General features: G+C 46.2%; 1 protein-coding gene across 1 annotated transcript in view; it reads left to right on the plus strand.

Annotated features, from left to right (window-relative positions):
* The first annotated feature begins 1,560 nt into the window (after positions 1–1,560).
* Positions 1,561–18,915, plus strand: part of Col6a5 (collagen type VI alpha 5 chain) — a 94,558-nt gene continuing 77,203 nt past the window's right edge. Inside the window, exons 1-6 of the mRNA XM_041677339.1 lie at positions 1,561–1,627; positions 3,954–4,631; positions 8,480–9,112; positions 12,179–12,739; positions 14,881–15,435; positions 17,902–18,477. Of these exons, the coding sequence (XP_041533273.1) occupies positions 1,561–1,627; positions 3,954–4,631; positions 8,480–9,112; positions 12,179–12,739; positions 14,881–15,435; positions 17,902–18,477 (3,070 nt within the window). The remainder of the gene's footprint in view (positions 1,628–3,953; positions 4,632–8,479; positions 9,113–12,178; positions 12,740–14,880; positions 15,436–17,901; positions 18,478–18,915) is intronic.

Here is an 18,915-nt window from a genome sequence, read left to right on the forward strand (position 1 = left end):
GGGATCATGCTGCTGCCAGGGCTATACTGATCTAGGTGGCCTGTGCTGCTGCTAGGGCCATGGTGATGTCTGGGCCTGAGCTGCTGTTGAGGGCAACATCTGGGTGCATGGTCTTGATGCAGCTGGGGTTTGTGTTGATATCCATGGCCCATGTTACCACAACGGGTCATAGGAACCATGTATGTTAAAATCTGAGAGCCATACTGAGCTGCCCATGCCCCTCACTGGCCCTGGAGTAGCTGGCCCTGCCTCTCACCAGATACTGCTGCAGAAGAGCTGGCCCCTGCCCTCAGGTAAAGATAGCCCCACCCCTCACCATGGGCTTGTGCCTCACTTGGGCAGTATACTAGAGCTCACCCTGTTGTAAGCCAGTCCTGAGGGCATGAGAGAGCAGAGCTGGCCCCAGTAGGGGTCCTGAGAGTGGAGAACTAGTCTTGCCCCTCACTAGCTGCAGCACACAGGCAAGCAGACCCTCTACCCCACCTGGGCAGCATGCTGGAGCTGATCCTCTTGTCCCAGGCACAGGTGAGCCAGCTTGGATCTGAGAACAGGAGAACTGGCCCTGCTGCTTGCTGCAGGCTGTGGTAGGTGTGTTGGCTGGAGTCCTGGTGGTGACAATAGGAGATCAGTCTAACTGCAGCTGCCACCCAGTCCCAGGACCAGAGTGGTGAGATGGCCCACCCCAGCATCCACTTCATCTATGAACTGTTAGAGCCAGAGAAGGGCACGAATCTGCAGATCCCAAACTGCAGGATCTCCGTGACACAGGACAAAGGCGGGAAGTGGGAGTAGAGCGGGGAGCCTGGGAGGCGAGAGCCCTGGTGAGAGCTTATTGTTGATGGTGTGACAAAGGACAGAGGCCTCAGGTCAGACAAGTGAAGATGAAAGGACAAAATAGTGAAATGTGGGACTCATCAGTGTAAGGATCACAGAGTTGGGACCCTAATGGGTCTCAGGGCAGGTGAGCGCCCTGGGTGGGAGGTGAATAAGCTTGACAGAGCTTAAGTTTTATTGAGATCAAAGGGGGAAGGGAAGAGAGAACGGGAGAGAGACAGAGAGATGCAAAAAGAGAGAATGAGAGAGGGGAAGAAAAGAGAGAGAAAATGCTGCTTCCTTAGAGAAAATGGCAGAAGGGAAGAGGGAGGGAGTCGGGGGTCTTGTCTCTAAGGTACTATCTGTCATTCGTGAAGGTGGCACTCTTAGGAGGTGTGGTTTTGTTTGTGTACGACCTTGTTAGAGGAAGTGCATTACTGTGGGGGCGGGCTTTTGCTTAAGCTTTGCTCAGTGACACAGTCAGTCGACTTCCTGTTGCCTGCAAGATGTAGGACTCGCTGCTAGTCCAGTACCACGTCTGCCTGCATGCCTCCATGCTCCCTGTCATGATGATAATGGATTGAACCTCTGAAAGTATAAGCGAGCCACCCTGAGTAAAGATTTTCTTTATAGTAGTTGCTATGGTCATGTTGTCTCTTCACAGCAATAAAAACCTTACCTAAGACACATATAATTCATATTGCATTTTTTTTTCAGAATAAAAGTTAAGAAACCCCCATTAACAGAATGAAGCTCCAACTAATTGCATTTATCCTAATCCTCCGGACTGAAACGCTGGCATATCAGAGTCCAGGTACCAGTATATTTTTTTTTGTTCATATTATTTGGAGAAAATAAATATTTTTTCAAACTTTAATAAAAAGGGATACTTTATTTACTAACAGATCAAAGTACACAACAATTAGTAGTAGCCACAGATCATAACATTGAACAGATTTCATCCTTTAAAGATGGGGAAAGCTATAGATTAAAAAAATCATGTTTTGTAACCCTGACTAGAAAATCTTTATTCATTGATAACTTAGTCATTGCATAACTCTTCACATCTCATATCTCTGTGAATACAGGAAGTCCCCTTGTGTATTGAGTAGCTGGAGCCTTTTCTTTAGAAATGTTGTGGAAATGCTGACCAGGGAACAACCTAGCAGGCACTTGGAAGAGAACAGAGGAACTCAGCTTTATTTGCATGGGCTTGGACGGAAGCTGATGCTTTGTAAGGTCCATCCTCCACCCAGTTCCTCACAGCTTGTATAGGTGGGATAAGAGTGTTGAAATTCCCGATGATGTGAGCATCTGAGGATGGTCTGTGAGGCCGATCTCCACCAAGGGGAATCTCCATCCTAGTCACACACGATCACAGGCACGAACACTGCAGGGAGAAGTTAAAACATGCCTTCCTCCGCAAGCTGGGCCTGTGGAGTGAGCAGAACACACGATCACAGGCACAAACACTGCAGGGAGAAGTTAAAACATGCCTTCCTCCGCAAGCTGGGCCTGTGGAGTGAGCAGAACACACGATCACAGGCACAAACACTGCAGGGAGAAGTTAAAACATGCCTTTCTCCGCAAGCTGGGCCTGTGGAGTGAGCAGAACACACGATCACAGGCACAAACACTGCAGGGAGAAGTTAAAACATGCCTTCTTCCGCAAGCTGGGGCCTGTGGCGTGAGCAGACAGCTGTGACAATCATTTCTTACCGCAAGCGTTTGCCTTCCAAAGAGGAAGGGGCTCCGACAAACTTACAGAACTCAACATACTAAACTTTTTCAGAAGTAGACTGCAATCCCCACTATTCCTTCCTTATCCTATCGTTTTAGGGGTCTTCTGTTCCTGTGATAAAATCCCATGGGCCAACATCACCTCAGGGAGGAAAGGGTTTATTTAAATTTACAGTTGCACAGCCCAATGCTTCAATGGAGAGAAGTTGGGGAAGGGACACAGGGCAGGAACCTGGACACAGGAGCTGATGTAGAGGTCAAGGCAGAGAGCAGTTTAGATGCTTCTCATAGTCTGCCCAGCCCCTTCTCCCCACATTCAGGCCCACCACCAGCCTGAGAGTAACGCTGCCCTGCCCGCAATGAGCTGGGCCTTCCCACAGCAATCGTCCCGTAGGCTTGCCCACAGGTCGATCTGGTGGGGATTTTTTTTTTCAATTGAGATTCACTGTTCTCAATTTACTCTGACTTGTGTAGTGTGATATTGACAAAAAACAAACCAAACCAAAATGAAACAAAACACAACAAAACCAAAAAACTCCTCCCAAACCCAAAATAACTAACAAAAACTGGCCAGCACACTAGGCAAGGATTATAATGGGGCTATCATATTACAAAGTATTAGTTTGGTTTTGTTAGGTGCATATATACAGGTACAATCTATCCATCTATCACATATCTATCCTTCCCCTTTATAGGTGGAAGACAAAGAATCCCACACAGAAAACATAATCCAAGTGTTTTTGTGACTAAGCCATTGCCTCTTTCCCCCTTTATGATATGAACTATGCATGATGGGTATTTCTAACCTGCACATCCCCAATCTGTAATGGTCACGATCTCAAACTTTTTGGGCCCCCCAAAAGGGCCCAGGAGACACAGCTTCACTACAGCCGCTGTAGTAAAGACACACAGGTGACACACTGGTGACCCCGCTTTGCTTCATGCACATGTCTGACCCCCAGTCTCTTGTTTTGTGGTCCTCAGAAGATTCCTTGCACCTAAAATCTTCCTTCACTCTGCTTATTATGCGCTGTTTCCAAAAATAGTTATTAATCCTCAGACTACATTAGGACCCTCAGACCACATCGGGTACATCTGGGTGCTACCATGTTATCAATTTGGTGGTACAATATCATAGTTTGGGGCTCCAGAAATAAAAAAGAGAATGTCAGTAGCCTTCAGAAGTAGATTTGAGAAAGAAGAATCTGTTGGCTAGCTTTACTAATGTCTAATGTCCCCTTGATGTGTCAGGCAAAACAAGTGGTTTCTTCTGGTTGACTTCCAGGGGAAAACCATCTTTGGAATTGTGATAAAGCCACAAGGCCACAGTCCCAAGTGAATAGTGAGGTCTAAATGGTGACAGTGGCCATAAAACTGTGCTTGCTGTCTTTATTGTGCAGGACCGGGCCCCGAGTATGCAGATGTGGTGTTTCTGGTGGACAGCTCTGATGACCTGGGGAGTAAGTCCTTCCCATTTGTGAGAACTTTCCTTACCAAGCTGATCAGCAGCCTCCCCATAGAGGCCGACAAGTACCGTGTGGCCCTGGCCCAGTACAGCGATGCTCTCCACAACGAGTTCCAACTGGGCTCCTTCAAGAACAGGAACCCCATGCTGAACCACCTGAAGAAGAACTTCCAGTTCATCGGTGGGTCCCTGAAGATAGGAAACGCCCTGCAAGAGGCCCACAGGACCTATTTCTCTGCCCCCACAAATGGAAGAGACAAGAAACTGTTCCCCCCGATCCTGGTGGTGCTGGCTTCATCCGAGTCTGAGGATGATGTGGAAGAGGCTTCGGAGGCCCTGAGGGAAGATGGGGTGAAGATCATCTCAGTGGGGGTGCAGAAGGCTTCTGAGGAAAACCTGAAGGCCATGGCCACATCCCAGTTCCATTTCAACCTCAGGACGGTCAGAGACCTCAGTGCATTTGCCGCAAACATGACGCAGATCATCAAGGACGTAACTAAGTACAGGGAAGGAACGGCTGTGGCCCTGATCACGCCTCCAGCCCCAACCATACCTGCAGCCCCAATTACACCTGCGACCCTAACCACAGCTGCAACCGATGCTGAAACGACAGGTAGGAAACCCTTGAAGAGGAACCCAATCCTCATGGGCACGGTACCTGCCCACCCTTGCCCATGGCAGCTCTCGCCTGGTATTCACGACTGTATTGAGCTGCTGGGCATTTCCACACATCTGCCTTTCCTCTGCCTCTGTCTGTGCCGTATCTCCGACACCAGTCCTGTTGCTCTCCTTTACCTCCTTTTGGCAGAACAGCTCCATCATTGAAATCTCAACCCTGCATTCTTCCTCTCTTGGGATGCTTTCAAATTAGGTCCCAGCATTCCATGGGCACATCTTATGACAGCAACATTTCCCATAATTTTCCATCTTTGTCCCCGTCCTGTAACCATGACCGGGGAGTGTCACAAGCGCAGAATTGGCAGCTTATATTAATTTCTATATCTTTTGAACCTAAGCGAGTGAGCAGGTGTTCTGTTTCTTACTAAGAATAGATGAAAGTCTGACTGTCATAGACACTAGAAACCCTTCTGGATGGTTCCTTTTCCTTCATCTTTCTGGTGATGGAGCCAGATGGGCAGTACCAGTCAAGGAGCACATCAAGACTAGCTTATCCCTGCAATGGGAGTGAGGACCGAGGGACAAAGGGCTTGTCGCCACATGTTCATGCATTGTGCCACACACGCAGCACAGGGGTGACCCTGCTGGTCAGGAGTGTGGCGGGCTGCAGTCTTGGGCTTGTGTCTGCCTAAGCTTAGCCCTTCCTGTACCATTTCTTTCAAGCACATCTCTAGTGAGCGTACCAGCGCCTGCTCCGGACAAAAGGCACTTGCTACCTCTCCAGCCATGTTGTCAGTCATTTTACGGTGAGAGCTTTCACATTTAGGACTAAATATTTCATATTTTCATGTTTTTAACATGAGGATGCGTTTCTGCAGTGCATCAGTAGCGCTTTTAGGAGACTCCGAAGTGCTGCTATTAAGTAATGATGTCTTTCTCAGCAGAATGTATCTTTAAAGTGAAGAAATACCGGGGATGTTTATCAAAGGCCTATGGGTATGAGTGAGAGCCAACTGGAAGCAGCTCAAATTGAATTGACTCAGTATCTCCCTCACTTACGTAATTCAAGACCTCAGCTGTTACCCCTCCTGTGTGAAATTCTCCCATTTATTTTTCTGAGGACCCCCAAGCATAGCTCATGGGACTGTTTTTTTTCTCTAAGACCCCACCATTCATGGTGACCCCTAAGCACATCTTACAGGGCTGCTTTTTTCTTTAAGACCCCACCATCCATGCTGACCCTCTAGCTCATCTCATGGTTCCACTCCTTCCTCTAAGATCCCATCACCCATGCTGACCTCTAAACTTATCTCATGAGACTGTTCCTTCCTCTAAGAACCCCATCATCCATGCTTATCTGATGTCTACTGCACTAGGGGCTACTCAGGGTCAGCATTTACCCCAGCTGTCAGGTGGGACCTTAGGGTGGGGTGATGACCCCGGCCACTGCAGCAGGTCCTTAGGCGAGTTCTGATTTCCAGAAGCCATCTCTGTTACCTTCTGGCTTCCACTTAGCAGGTGCCTGCTCTGCCTTTTCTTCAGCTCCCAGGAAACCCTGGTATTTCACACACACACACACACACACACACACACACACACACACACGCACACGCAGACACACACGCGCACGCACACGCGCGCACACACACACACACACACACAGACACACACCCGGGGCCTTCTCTTCATTTACTTTTATTATTGATTCCCTCGGCCCAAAGATGGAACACTAACGCCCCACTAGCTCTCACCTTCTTATTGAAGGATGCTATACTTGTGTCTTAGCTGAGTCTTCTATGATGATTTCAAATCAGAATACCCTTGAATCTCTTATCACTGGAGAGGTGGCCCTTGAAAGCATCAGTAAGAGACAAGAAAAATAGGAGGCTGCCCATGCAGTCCCGGTGATGAAGCAAATGGGCCAACCAGCTCCAGGCAGGTGCGTAGCAAGGATGCTGCCCTGGTGAGAAGCCTGGCCATGGCTCTGGAGTATGGTGGGAGAATCAGCTGAGTGGACTTCCCTGGTTACTTTCTGACTCTTAGTCTGGTCTCTTGGGGACAATGGAGCTTTGTCACCATTTAGGGGGCCCCATGTACTGATCCCATTTCTCTTACTCCTTATAGTACAAGACAGGGTACTGCCTGGAAGGACCCTGTCCTTCCCTTCAGAAGTTAAAGCAAGGGCTGTCATCAGTGAAGTCTGAGTTTGAAGTATGGCTGGGCTGCTTAGGACCTTGAGTAGTTTTCTTAACTTGGGAGCTTCCGTTCCCTTCCTTGTAAAGGGAGGAAAATGGCATCTGTCTTCTAACAATAGTGAAAGAACCTGTGTGACTTTTGTTTATTGCTATTGATAGTAACAGCAAAACACTGGCTTGAGGAGATCATGCTGGGAGTTTGACTTAGCCAGAGGTGGGATTCTGAGTGAGGCTTAGGAGAATTAGTTTAATTAATTCTCTACAATAGCCTTGTTCTCACACCAGGTGCCCGACACTGGAGGGCCAGCGAAAAGCAAGACATGTTTTCTGTCTTCTGGGGTCAGAGAAGCTAAGGGGTAGCTCTTGGCAAGATTAAGCTTGTCTCTTGTCTGCACTCCTCACAGACACGATCCAGTCACCCGTGTCTGGAGTAGTTCTTAGCTGCGAACATAGTCTACTTTGCCTTAGACTCCAGATTCTTCCAAACTGCTCACATGACATCCCTTCTTGGATGCTCAATCTAGCATGTCTGAGATGGAACTCTCGGATCTTTCCTGTAACTCATTCCCACTCTGTCTCAGAAGGACACACTGCCACCACCCATTCAGATGTGCAAACCCTGAGCCCAAGAGTTTCCCGTTTCTTCTTTTGTATGTAATCATGAGGTTTTCTGCTTTACCTAGTCGTGTATCAGAGCTAATCTTTTTGCTCCTTCGTCTGTTGTTATCCTGTTTAGAACCAGCATTTCCTTCCTGGACCAGGGCAGTTGCTTGTTGTAACCTTGAATTCATTATTTTCCTTTTTGCACCTGGAGTGATGCTTAAGAAATTTAGAACAGGTCATGTGACTTCCAGGTGACCTCTAGCTGCTTCCCTCTGACCTGATCACCATTGTACCCTTCTCCCACTGGCTTGAGCCACTAAGTGCTTCTTGCTTGTCCCCACCTTTTGCTACTCTACTAGAGTTTTTCTTTCTTCTGGATTTCCTACCATTGAATCCTACATTTCCTCCAGTGTGATCCTTTCAGAGAGGTCTACCCTAACTTCACATCTCACCTCACACAGGTCAGAGTCTCCCCTGACCATGCCAGCAGCAGAGGCAGCCGAGCCACCTGCTTTGTTTACTTTGTAGCAACTGTCATGCTTGGAAGAAAATAATTTGGCCGCCACGGAGTGTGAGCTTGTTGAGGTCAGAAATACATTGGCCAGTTCACCCCCACATGTCAGAATGTAAGCGTAGTAGTGATGAAGGTAGTGGCAGCCGTGATGGTCACATTGCTGGTAAAAGGTGGGTGTGGGGACCATGGTGGTCATACTGGTGGTGGTAATGGAGTTGAGCTTCATGTGCTGGTAGTGACGATGGTTGCGCTGGTGGCTGTCGTTGCACTGGTGGTGGGAAGTATACTGGCAATGAAGGCATTGCTAGAGATGGCAGCCGTTGTGGTGGCTATAGCTTGCGGCAGGAAAATTGCTAGGTATAGAAGAAAGAGTACGCACAAAGCCTCTGAATTCAATGGCCTTGCTAAGAGGAAGCAATTCTAACTGGGTCTGTGGTAACTCCATTTCCTTAATGCCTTAGCAATCCTTGAAGTACCCTTCTCTCTAGGCCAGTGGCTTCTTCTAACCTCACAACTTTTCTGTCTCCACAGTTCCCGTTCCCATATCCTGCCAGAGAGACTCCCTGGCTGACATTATATTCTTGGTGGATGAGTCAGTGGGGACCACACAGAATCTGAGGGACCTGCAGAGCTTCCTGGAGAATGTCACCAACTCTGTGGATGTGAAGGACAAGTGCATGCGGCTTGGACTGATGAGCTACAGTGACAGGGTTCAGACTATTGCTTCCCTGAAGTCAAGTGCCAACCAGTCTGAATTCCAGCAGCAAATCCAGAAACTCTCCCTCCGGTCTGGGGGGTCAAATGTGGGGGCCGCCATCGAGAAGATGAGGAGAGAAGGCTTCTCGGAGTCTGGTGGCAGCAGGAAGGCACAGGGCGTCCCTCAGATTGCTGTGCTGGTCACCCACAGGCCATCGGATGATGCAGTGCGCGAGGCTGCGCTGGACCTTCGCTTGGACGGCGTAACTATGTTTGCTCTGGGCATCGAAGGGGCCAACAGCACGCAGTTGGAGGACATCGTGTCCTACCCTTCCAAGCAGAGCATTTCCACACACAGCTCCTACAGTCACTTGGAATCATACAGTGGGAACTTCCTGAAGAAGATCCACAATGAAATCTGGACCCAAGTTTCTACCCATGCTGAACAAATAGAACTTGATAAAACTGGTATGTCTAGAAGACTCTTGTTATTATGGACTAACGGGAATCGTGGCCCAGTGTTAGGGCTGGAGCAGGCATTGAGCAAAACTTAGTTGGGGGCTTGTGAGGGTTGAGAGAACGCTGAGGAGCTGAACTTGGGGGTAACGGTTGCACAGCTATATATATGCCAAAATCCATTGAACAATGTACTTACAATGGATTGATTTTATAAAGTGCAAACTATGCCTCAATAATATGGAATAAAGCCATACCCATGATGCATAAAACATTTTTATAGCATAGATGGACATGAAGAAGAAACAATAAGCTGTAGTCCTACCCTCAGATAACACTCCACTCTGCCTGTTTTCTGGCTTTAATGCGGGTGCTGAGGATCAAAGGCGGGCCCTCACCGTACGCAGCAAGCACTTTCCTGGCTGGGCTCTAAGTTAGTGTGATAAGAGCAACAGTGACTGATGACCAGTGATGCTAAGTGTGTGAGGGCAGAGGTGCAGGGTGGGCCAGGTCATCATTGCGACGTGCTGTGATGCATGTCCTCCTCTCTTCACCGTCACCGGCCACCGCCTCCTTCCTCCTGGCCAATGCTTACTTCTTTATTAGATTAAGTGGCAGTTCACGGTGCTCGCTTTTCGGGTTTGCAGATCAGTCTGCTTTACAGATGGTTGTGATCTTAGCCTCAGAGCTTTAGGTAATGACGTCATAGCTTTAGCATTCTGCATCTGTCTTATTTCCTGTATCATTTATTTCTTAGGCAATGTCTGCACAAAGCCTACAGCAGTGTTGGGAATCATCAATTGCCCCAAAAACTTCCAATGAAGGAAGAATTCTCAAATGGCCAAGTGGCCCTGTGTTTGAAAGATTGGGCTGTTTATTTAACTAGATAATAGGATATGACATTGGCAGTGTCAACATGTGCTATCCGTTTCCCATGAATGACTGCAAAGAGAAGTGATTGCCTGTTGAGAAAGTTAAAATTAGCCGGGCATAGTGGCAAGAATCTATAATCCTAGCACTTGGGGGCAGAGCAGGGGGATCAGGAGGGTCATCCTCAGCTACATAGATAGTCCTGAGCTAGCTTGAGCTACATGAGACAAAAAGAAGAAGAAAAGAACAGCCCCCCCCCCCCCCGATTCAGTGTAATAAAGGAAGGGGCATTATAGCAGACTTTCTTGGACCATCAGTCCCCAAATCATGACACAGAGACTTATTACTAATTCTGATTGCACAGCCTTAGCTTAGACTCGCCCCCCTAGCTATTTTAACTTCCTTTCATTTGTTTTATTCATCTACATTTTGCCTTGGGGCTTTTTACCTTTCTTTCATGCTGTGCTCTCATAATTTCCTGCTTCCTCCATGTCTATGTGGCTGCGTCCAGTGGGTATTGGGGCCCCGCTTCTCTCTCTGTCCACTAGCCCTGCCTATCCCTCCTCTGCATTTAGTATTTTTATTAGATTAATCAGGTGCCTTAGGCAGGCAAGTGAAAGAGCAACACTTTCCATAGTTAAACAAATGCAGCATAAACACACATGCCACACATCTTTACATAGTGAAGCAAGTATTCTATTCTGCAACAGGGCATTGAGAGGTTTTGTTTAAAATAATTGTCAAATTTCTATGATGTGCCAGGCCTATGGAACAGAAGCAAGGCTTAGACTAATCTGTCTGAAAGAAATTTTCTCTGGTAGGAAACAGGTTATGCTCATGAAGAAATCAATTCTGGAAAATGCCGCAATGAAATCTGGAGATAGAGCCATGTGTGGTGGTGCACACCTTTAACCCCAGCGCTAGGGAAGCAGAGGCAGCCGGATCTCTGAGTTTGAGGTCAGCCTGGTCTACATAATGAGTTACAGGACAGCCAGGGCTACACAGAGAAACCCTGTCTTGAAAAAACAAGAGAGAGATATAGAGATGGAAGGTAAGAAGGAAAGATCTCTCTCTCTCTCTCTATATATATATATATATGCATATGTAATATATATATTATATATATCTATATCTCTTTATCTGTCTGTCTATCTATATATAGAGCGATAGGATAGGGAATGGCTAACATGTCTCAGCTAGAAGGGAAGTGTAGGATTATTTTCTGAATTGGCATGTGACTTGGTGTATCTACAGTGAGAAATATTTCAAGGAAAAGGGATTAGTGCAAAGGTCCCAGGATACATTTAAAGACTAGAAAGTCTGGGCCTTGAGAGATGACTCAACCATTAAGATCATCAAAGGACCCAGGTTTGATTCCCAGCACCCACCTGGGAGCTCGAAACACCTGTAATTCCAGTTCCAGAGAATCTGGTTCTGATCTCCACAGGCACCACACACATGTGACGCACAGGCACATGTGCAGACAAAACACCCATGCACATATTAAAAAAAAAAAAAGAATCAAAAGCCCAATGTGATTAAAACCAAATGAGTGCAGTGAAGAATTGCTGGGACTAGGGTCAGAGAGGGAGGCAGGAGCTAAGGCTGATGTTTAATTTACAATTATAAACGAATGATAAAATCACTGCTCTGATTTGGGCTTTGCTGTAGCAGTTGCTCAGGGAAGAAGGAGTCACAGCTGAGTACCGGGTGCCTGTCTGTACCTGGGAGGCAGTGGCAGGAGGATCATGAGCTCAAGGCCAGGCTGGGTGACATAGAGATTCTGGCTATAAATAAACAAAACCAAAAGCACCCAGAACACATGGTTTCTGATCCCATACTTTTCCCCAGGAAGCCATTAAGACATAGACTCTAAAGAGGTGTTTGTCAAAACTCATCAGATGATTTTGCTTATCGCCTGGAGGCCTGGGAAATCTGGTTCTTGCTCTTCCTTTACTGGCTGTGTGGTCTTAGATAAACCACTATGCTTTGCTGTGCTTCAGTGTTTTCCCAAGATGGCGACACATTTCAGAGGTTAAAATGGTTAGGAAGGTCCCGAGAAAGAGTTCAGGCTCCACATAGACACATGGGTCCTGTTCTTTTGCACAGACTCATGCGCCACACAAAGCCTGGAACAAAGTTCCCTCAAGATGCTGTTTGATTGGCAGAGAACACACTTCCCACTCTCTATGCCTGTTTCCTTTTTAGGCTGTGTGGATACAAAGGAAGCAGATATTTACTTCCTCATCGATGGCTCGTCCAGCATCCTTAAGAAACAGTTTGAGCAAATCCAGATATTTATGTCCTCTGTGATAGACATGTTTCCCATTGGTCCCGACAAAGTCCGAGTAGGAGTCGTGCAGTATTCACATAAGAATGAAGAGGAATTTCCCATCTCTCTCTACATGGATGGCACAGCCTTGAAGAAGGCTGTTTTTAACATCAAGCAACTCAAGGGTCGCACATTCACTGGGAAAGCCTTGGATTTCATACTGCCAATAATAAAAAAGGGACAATCAGAGCGGGCAGATGAAACCCCCTGTTACCTCATCGTACTGACTGATGGGAAGTCAGAAGACAGTGTTCTAGAACCTGCCAACAGACTCAGGGCTGAACATGTCACCATTCACGCAGTTGGGATTGGTGAGGCGAATAAGACACAGCTTCAACAAATTGCCGGGAACGACGAAAGGGTCAACTTTGGGCAGAATTTTGATTCCCTAAAGAACATAAAAAATGAAATTGTCCACCGCATCTGCTCTGAAAAAGGTAAGAAAAACAAAATGAAACTCAGAAAGGGATGCATAAAAGTCACACGAGAACGGGAATGTAGCTCAATGGTAGAACGCTTGTCTAGAATGGATGAGCCCCAGCCCTGCAAAGCAAAACAAAACCAAAGCCGGGTGTTGCAGAAGGTGGCTGAGGTTCTCACTGGAGGGGAAAGAAAAAGATGCAAAATATGTGTGACTTTTCTGAGTTACTGGGGATTAAATCCAACGAGCAAATGAGTGGTACCGAGGGCAGAATCCCGCATCATGAACTCCATCTTCCTTCCCCCCATGTTGCTAACAGTAATCCAGTTGTTGTATACAGCTGGAGTCTATAAGCCTGCTGATGAGAAGGACCAGTCCCCAGTGCTTTCTGTGGTTGACGCCAAGGAAGAGAAGGGCTTTGGGAAGCATACTATAGAGTGCACCTTGGATCTTCCTTAGAGGAGAAGGTTCCAGACTGGTGTGAGGTGGCAAGCACATCTTTTGTAGTTCAGGTATCCAGTCACGGACAAGGAAGTGAGTCGTAAAAGAGGGTAAAGTGGGATGTTAAGAAGCCTAAGCCTAGGGGCCAGAGAATGGTAACACGCCTCAGAGCAGGTACTGAAGGTACGAGGCAGTGTGTCTGTGTGGGGACTAACGCACTTGGACACAAACACTCCAGGCTCAGGGGTACTGAACCTTATTGCTCATTTCTCTCTCATGTACTGGTCAGGCTGAGCAGTTCAGGTCTAGCGGACAGGCAACTGCTTCCTCCTCTAGGCAGGAGCTGAATCTGTGCTTGTTAGCTCCCTCTGTGGAGAGTCATCTGAAGGGAGCTTGCAGCACTCAGGTGTTTTGATGGCAGGACCCAGAAGAGGCTGGGCACTGCTGCTCAACTATGGGCTCAAACTTAACCAAGGGCTCATGTCTGGTTGCAAGGAAGACTGAGACAAGATTCTTCTGGGCAACCATCTGCCTGGATGGAACTTGATTAACAGGCAAGAATGGGAAAACATATTAGCATAGTAGAAGCAGTCCCTATCACCTGTAGAAATAAAGGGACAGCACCTGTGAATGTTAAATGTATATATGTCATACAAAGAAGTGGTACCAACACTTCACTTTACCTTGCGGCTTTGTTAAGGCCATATTCATATTTTTATTTTTAAAAGATTTTATCTACTTTTATGTGTATGAGTGTTTTATCTGTATGTATATGTATGTACCATGTGGGTGTAGTGCCTACAGAGGTCAGAAGAGGGCATCAGAATCAATGGGGCTGAAGTTATGAATGGTTGTGAGCTACTGTGTGGGTGCTGGGAATTGAGCCTGGGTCCTTTGCAAGAACAAGTAATCTAAAGCACTGAGCCATCTCTTCAGTCCCAATAACATCTATTTTCAATAGTTTATAGAAGTTGGTCTTATATATATATATGTACATGCATATATGTATATGTGTATGTATATGTAACTATACCCAATTCCAATAAGGGCCATCTACAGTTTTGATGGGTAAGTAAAGAAATAGTCCCTGATGAATTGATACATGTGTGTGTACTAGCGCATGTATTATCACCTCTAAAAGCTTTTCTCTACAATTTCTATGTATTAAATGACTTACTTATCAAGCCATTTAAAATCATCCCAGAAAATAATGCTGCTTTAAGATTACTTAGAATTATGTTTTTCAAGACTATTTAAATCCTGAAATATTAGTCCCATCAATGTTGAGACTTGGTCACTTTGGCTCTGGTTAGCTTCATCTTTAATGCTCATCTTGAGGCTTTGTGTTTATATACACTTAAAAGTTATGCGCGGAAGCGTGATGAATGGATGGAGGATGGCTGGATAAATGGAATCATGTATGAATGATGCAAGAATGATGAATGAGTGATGTGTGTATGCAGTACTGAACGTAAGCTTCAGAAATGTCATTGCCTTTTGTAAATTTCTTGGATCATCTCAGTGAAATTATGCAGCCTGCAGGCTCTTGTCAGGGGGCTTCTTCTCCCAAAGTTGCAAATAAAAATTCCAATCAAAACAGCAATTCCCTGAGTTGATTTTGAACATTTTCTCATAAATACATTTATGATTACTAACTGTTTCCATGTACCCTGAGAAGCATACCAATTTCTGATTTTTTTTTCTTCTACCACACAGGGTGTGAAGACATGAAGTCTGACATCATGTTTTTGGTGGACAGTTCTGGAAGCATAGGGGATGCAAATTTTGAGACAATGAAAACCTTTATGAAAAACCTGGTGGGGAAGATCCAGATTGGTGCCAACAAAACGCAAGTTGGTGTTGTTCAGTTCAGTGATTACAATAAGGAAGAATTCCAGCTGAATACGTTCTTCACACACAAAGAAATTTATGCCGCCATAGACAGGATGTCGCCTATCAACAGAAACACTTTGACGGGAAGCGCCCTAACCTTTGTAAATGAATACTTTGACCTTTCCAAGGGGGGCCGTCCCCAGGTCAGAAAGTTTCTCATCCTCCTCACAGATGGACAAGCCCAAGATGAAGTAGGGGGTCCTGCGATGGCTCTCAGGAACAAGAGTGTGACCATCTTTTCTGTGGGTGTGTATGGTGCCAATAGGGCTGAGCTGGAGGAAATCAGTGGGGATGGCAGCCTGGTTTTCCATGTTGAGAACTTTGACCATCTGAAGGCAATAGAGAGTAAACTCATCTTCCGCGTGTGTGCTCTGCATGGTAGGTGTCTCTGCCCCCTTCAAGACTCCAGTGGTTCCCTAAGTTCTTATCTATATTGGTCATATTCAAACTCACACGGCAGTTCAGGAACAATTCTGTAGCTAGTTTGCTACGAATTAGTCTTGCTTCTGGTGAATTCAAATCTATTCTGACAAGGTCTCCAAATATCGCACTACTTCCGGCTTTAATCCTTACACACCTGGATTTTTACATGGTCAGTTTTTAATATTAAATGATTTTTAAAAATCAGTTTAGGGAGAAATTTATGGAGGAAAGGTGAGATGGAGGGAGGTATAGGAGGAAGGGAGGGAGGAGCGAGCGAGAGAGATTTAGTCAAGTGGGCTGACCTGAAGTGGGAAGAGAGAAGAGTAGCTGCCTCTCAAATGATTGGTTAAAGGACCGTTTCATGGCTATCTGTAGCCATTGTTGGGCAAAAAGTAATTAGAAGCATAAATGAATCTGCCTTTTAGCCATATTAAATGGTTTCCCAAACAAACCTGATCTACTAAAACATTGCTCATATTTAAATATGCAGTCTATTTTTCAGAATTGTTTTTCTTCTTAACTTCTGGTAACGAGGCATTTGTCCGCTCATGCACTATCACTTGTGATTTTTTGTTCTGAGACTTTCTACCTGATTGCTTGTGGCTCTGACTTCTATCTCATAACTCAGAATTCTTTTCTAAAAGTATTGAGCAATCTTCAGTTGGAGCCATTTTTTTTTTTTTTTTTTGCAGTGCTGGGAATTGAGCCCAGTGCCTCACAGGTGCTAGGTGGGCTCTCTACCACTGAGCTGCACCTCCAGCCCTGATCCTATCAAGTTCAACCTAGAACTTGCTATCAATCTGCACAAAGGTTGAAGATGCCCACCTTGAAATCTGCCATGTGCTGTTATCCATTTGGACACAGCTAAAACTTCAGTTAGTGTGTTGTGTGTTCTCCTGGCAGCATAGAAACAGTCACTGGTTTCAGTTAGTGTGTTGTGTGTTCTCCTGGCAGCAAAGAAACAGTCATTGGTCTCATTCTTTAAAATCATGTGTTTAGATTTTTTAGAAAGCTAACAAATGAAACACATCATTGCAAATGAGTTTTAGGTGCTATCTGATAGCAACCTGACTGGGGTCTTTTCTTCCTCTATGGTGGCGATGCTTTCTAGACTCAATAGTGTTGAGATATACTAAAGGGTCAGACCTTCAACGTTAGAATCTTCCTTTTGATAAATACTAACATTGGCAGAGTCCTGTCTAGAGCAGAGAGCAAAACTTCAGCTGCCTCATGGAGTAATCAACTCATAAATATTTTTCAAGTTATGCCCAGTCACCAGGTCTCAGTGAAGCCTTTGGCCCAGGCTTTCTCGGGAATAGCTTGAGCTTATCCATGGTGTCTGGGACTTGAAAACTTGAGAACCCCACTGGCAGAAATAAAGACTGAAGGTAAAACAGGATGGTGGAATATGAAGGAGAGAGGGAACTGTGGAAGGCCTAGGTCATGGAGGAAAGGCAAAGAAAGATCACTAGAGTCTAGACTTTCAGACCACCAGAGAATGGTCTATTCGCTTTGAAAATAGACCAGGGAAGATGAAATGAGAGCTTCCACTCTTCCCTACTTGTGTCCCTTCCTCTACTGAGTTTGAATTCTGGAGGCCAGGATGGAGTGCACATAGGTGGGGAGTTCCATGATGCACATGGGAAGGTTTGGAAACTGGGGGCACAGAAGAGAGTGGCAAGCAACCCCCAACCTACACAACGAGCTTCTGTACTCTTCTAGACAGCAGCCCATTCTGCAAGCGCTAGCATGTCTCGCCGTCCGTTGTCCTTGAACTAGTTTCTGACGTTGCTTTTCTGCTGAAAGTTGGTTAGCAAAGGTGCCATGGGGCCTGAGACACAGCAAACGGAGTGGTGTGGCACAAGGACCGCCAGTCCTAAGGTCCCTTGGGAAGGAAGGGTACACATGCCTTCAGAATCCTGCTCTGGCAGCTTGCCCTTGAATGAGCCTTGTTTTCTTTCTCAACAACCACCACCTTGAAGAGCCAAGTGAAAATGCTCAATTGGCTAAGTGCTTGCCACAAAAATATGAAGATCAGAGTTTGATCTCCAGCACCCATTTGAAAAAGCCAGATTTTGCCATGTGCCTGCAATCCCAGTGCGAAAGGGGTGGGGACAGGCAGAGCCAGCCAACCTCACACACTTGGTGGGCTCCAGGTCAGTGAGAGACCTTGTTTCGAAAATCAAGGGAGATGATGTTTTGAGGAATGAAATCTGTGGTTGAATGTTGCCTTCCATATGCACATACCTGTGCAAGTATATAAGCACACATATGAACACACACACGTGCAAAATGGTAGGATACTAAGTGAGGGACAGGGATGGGGTGGGGGTGTCATGTACCTAGAGAGGTCGACCGCTTTCCCTCTTGTGTGTAGAATGCGTGATGGAGCTCGTGACTGCCTGTTGTTTACGTTTTCAGATTGCAAGAGGATCGAACTCTTAGACATCGTGTTTGTGCTGGACCATTCAGGCAGCATAAATTCACAACAACAAGAAAGCATGATTAACCTCACCATCCACTTGGTGAAGAAGGCAGATGTTGGCAGGGACCGAGTCCAGTTTGGAGCTCTCAGATATTCCAATGATCCCGAGATTCTTTTCTATCTTAACACATACTCAAGCAAATCTGACATCGTCGAGCACCTGAGACGACGCAGGGACACTGGAGGGGGAACCTACACTGCCAAGGCTCTCCAGCACGCCAACGTCCTGTTCACAGAAGAGCACGGCAGCCGCCTGAAGCAGAATGTGAGGCAGCTTATGATTGTCATCACGGATGGCGAGTCCCATGACCGAGATAAACTCAACGCCACAGCATGGGGACTAAGGGACAAAGGCATCACTATCTTTGCAGTTGGTGTAGGAGATGCCAACAAAGATGAACTGGAGACCATGGCAGGGAAGAAGGAAAATACTATCCATGTAGACAATTTTGACAAACTGAAAGACATTTACATGCCTCTGCAAGAAACTCTGTGCAATAGTTCACAAGAGAGTAAGCTGCTATCACCCGTTACTAATATAATAGTTTATTCTTTGAGAATTGCATTATTATGTGTTTTGGTCATATTCACATCAACTAACTCCTCCCAGGCCCTCATCCTCCCCATCCACCCCCCAGCTTCATGTCTTCACGTTTGGGTTGCCCACATACTTATGGATGTGGGACCAACTACTAGGGCTACATCCTTAAAGGAAACTGACTCCACTGCTCCCAAAAGCTATCTACTGCTAATAGCCCCCCAGTTAAGGGTGGGGGTTTGTGATTCCCTCTCACCTCCACAACAGAATGATGCCTGATCTTTTGCAAGACTCACACAGTCATGGCTACCGTGAGTTCATGAGTATGGAGGTCCTCTCATGTCTCTAAGACACTGCTTTCCATGGTCCTCTTCAACCTCTGGTTCTTACAATCTTTCCATTCCCATTCCAT

This window comes from Microtus oregoni, unplaced genomic scaffold, assembly GCF_018167655.1.
Source record: "Microtus oregoni isolate MIOR12 unplaced genomic scaffold, Mior012 000028F_ref0000031, whole genome shotgun sequence".
NCBI lineage: Eukaryota > Metazoa > Chordata > Mammalia > Rodentia > Cricetidae > Microtus > Microtus oregoni.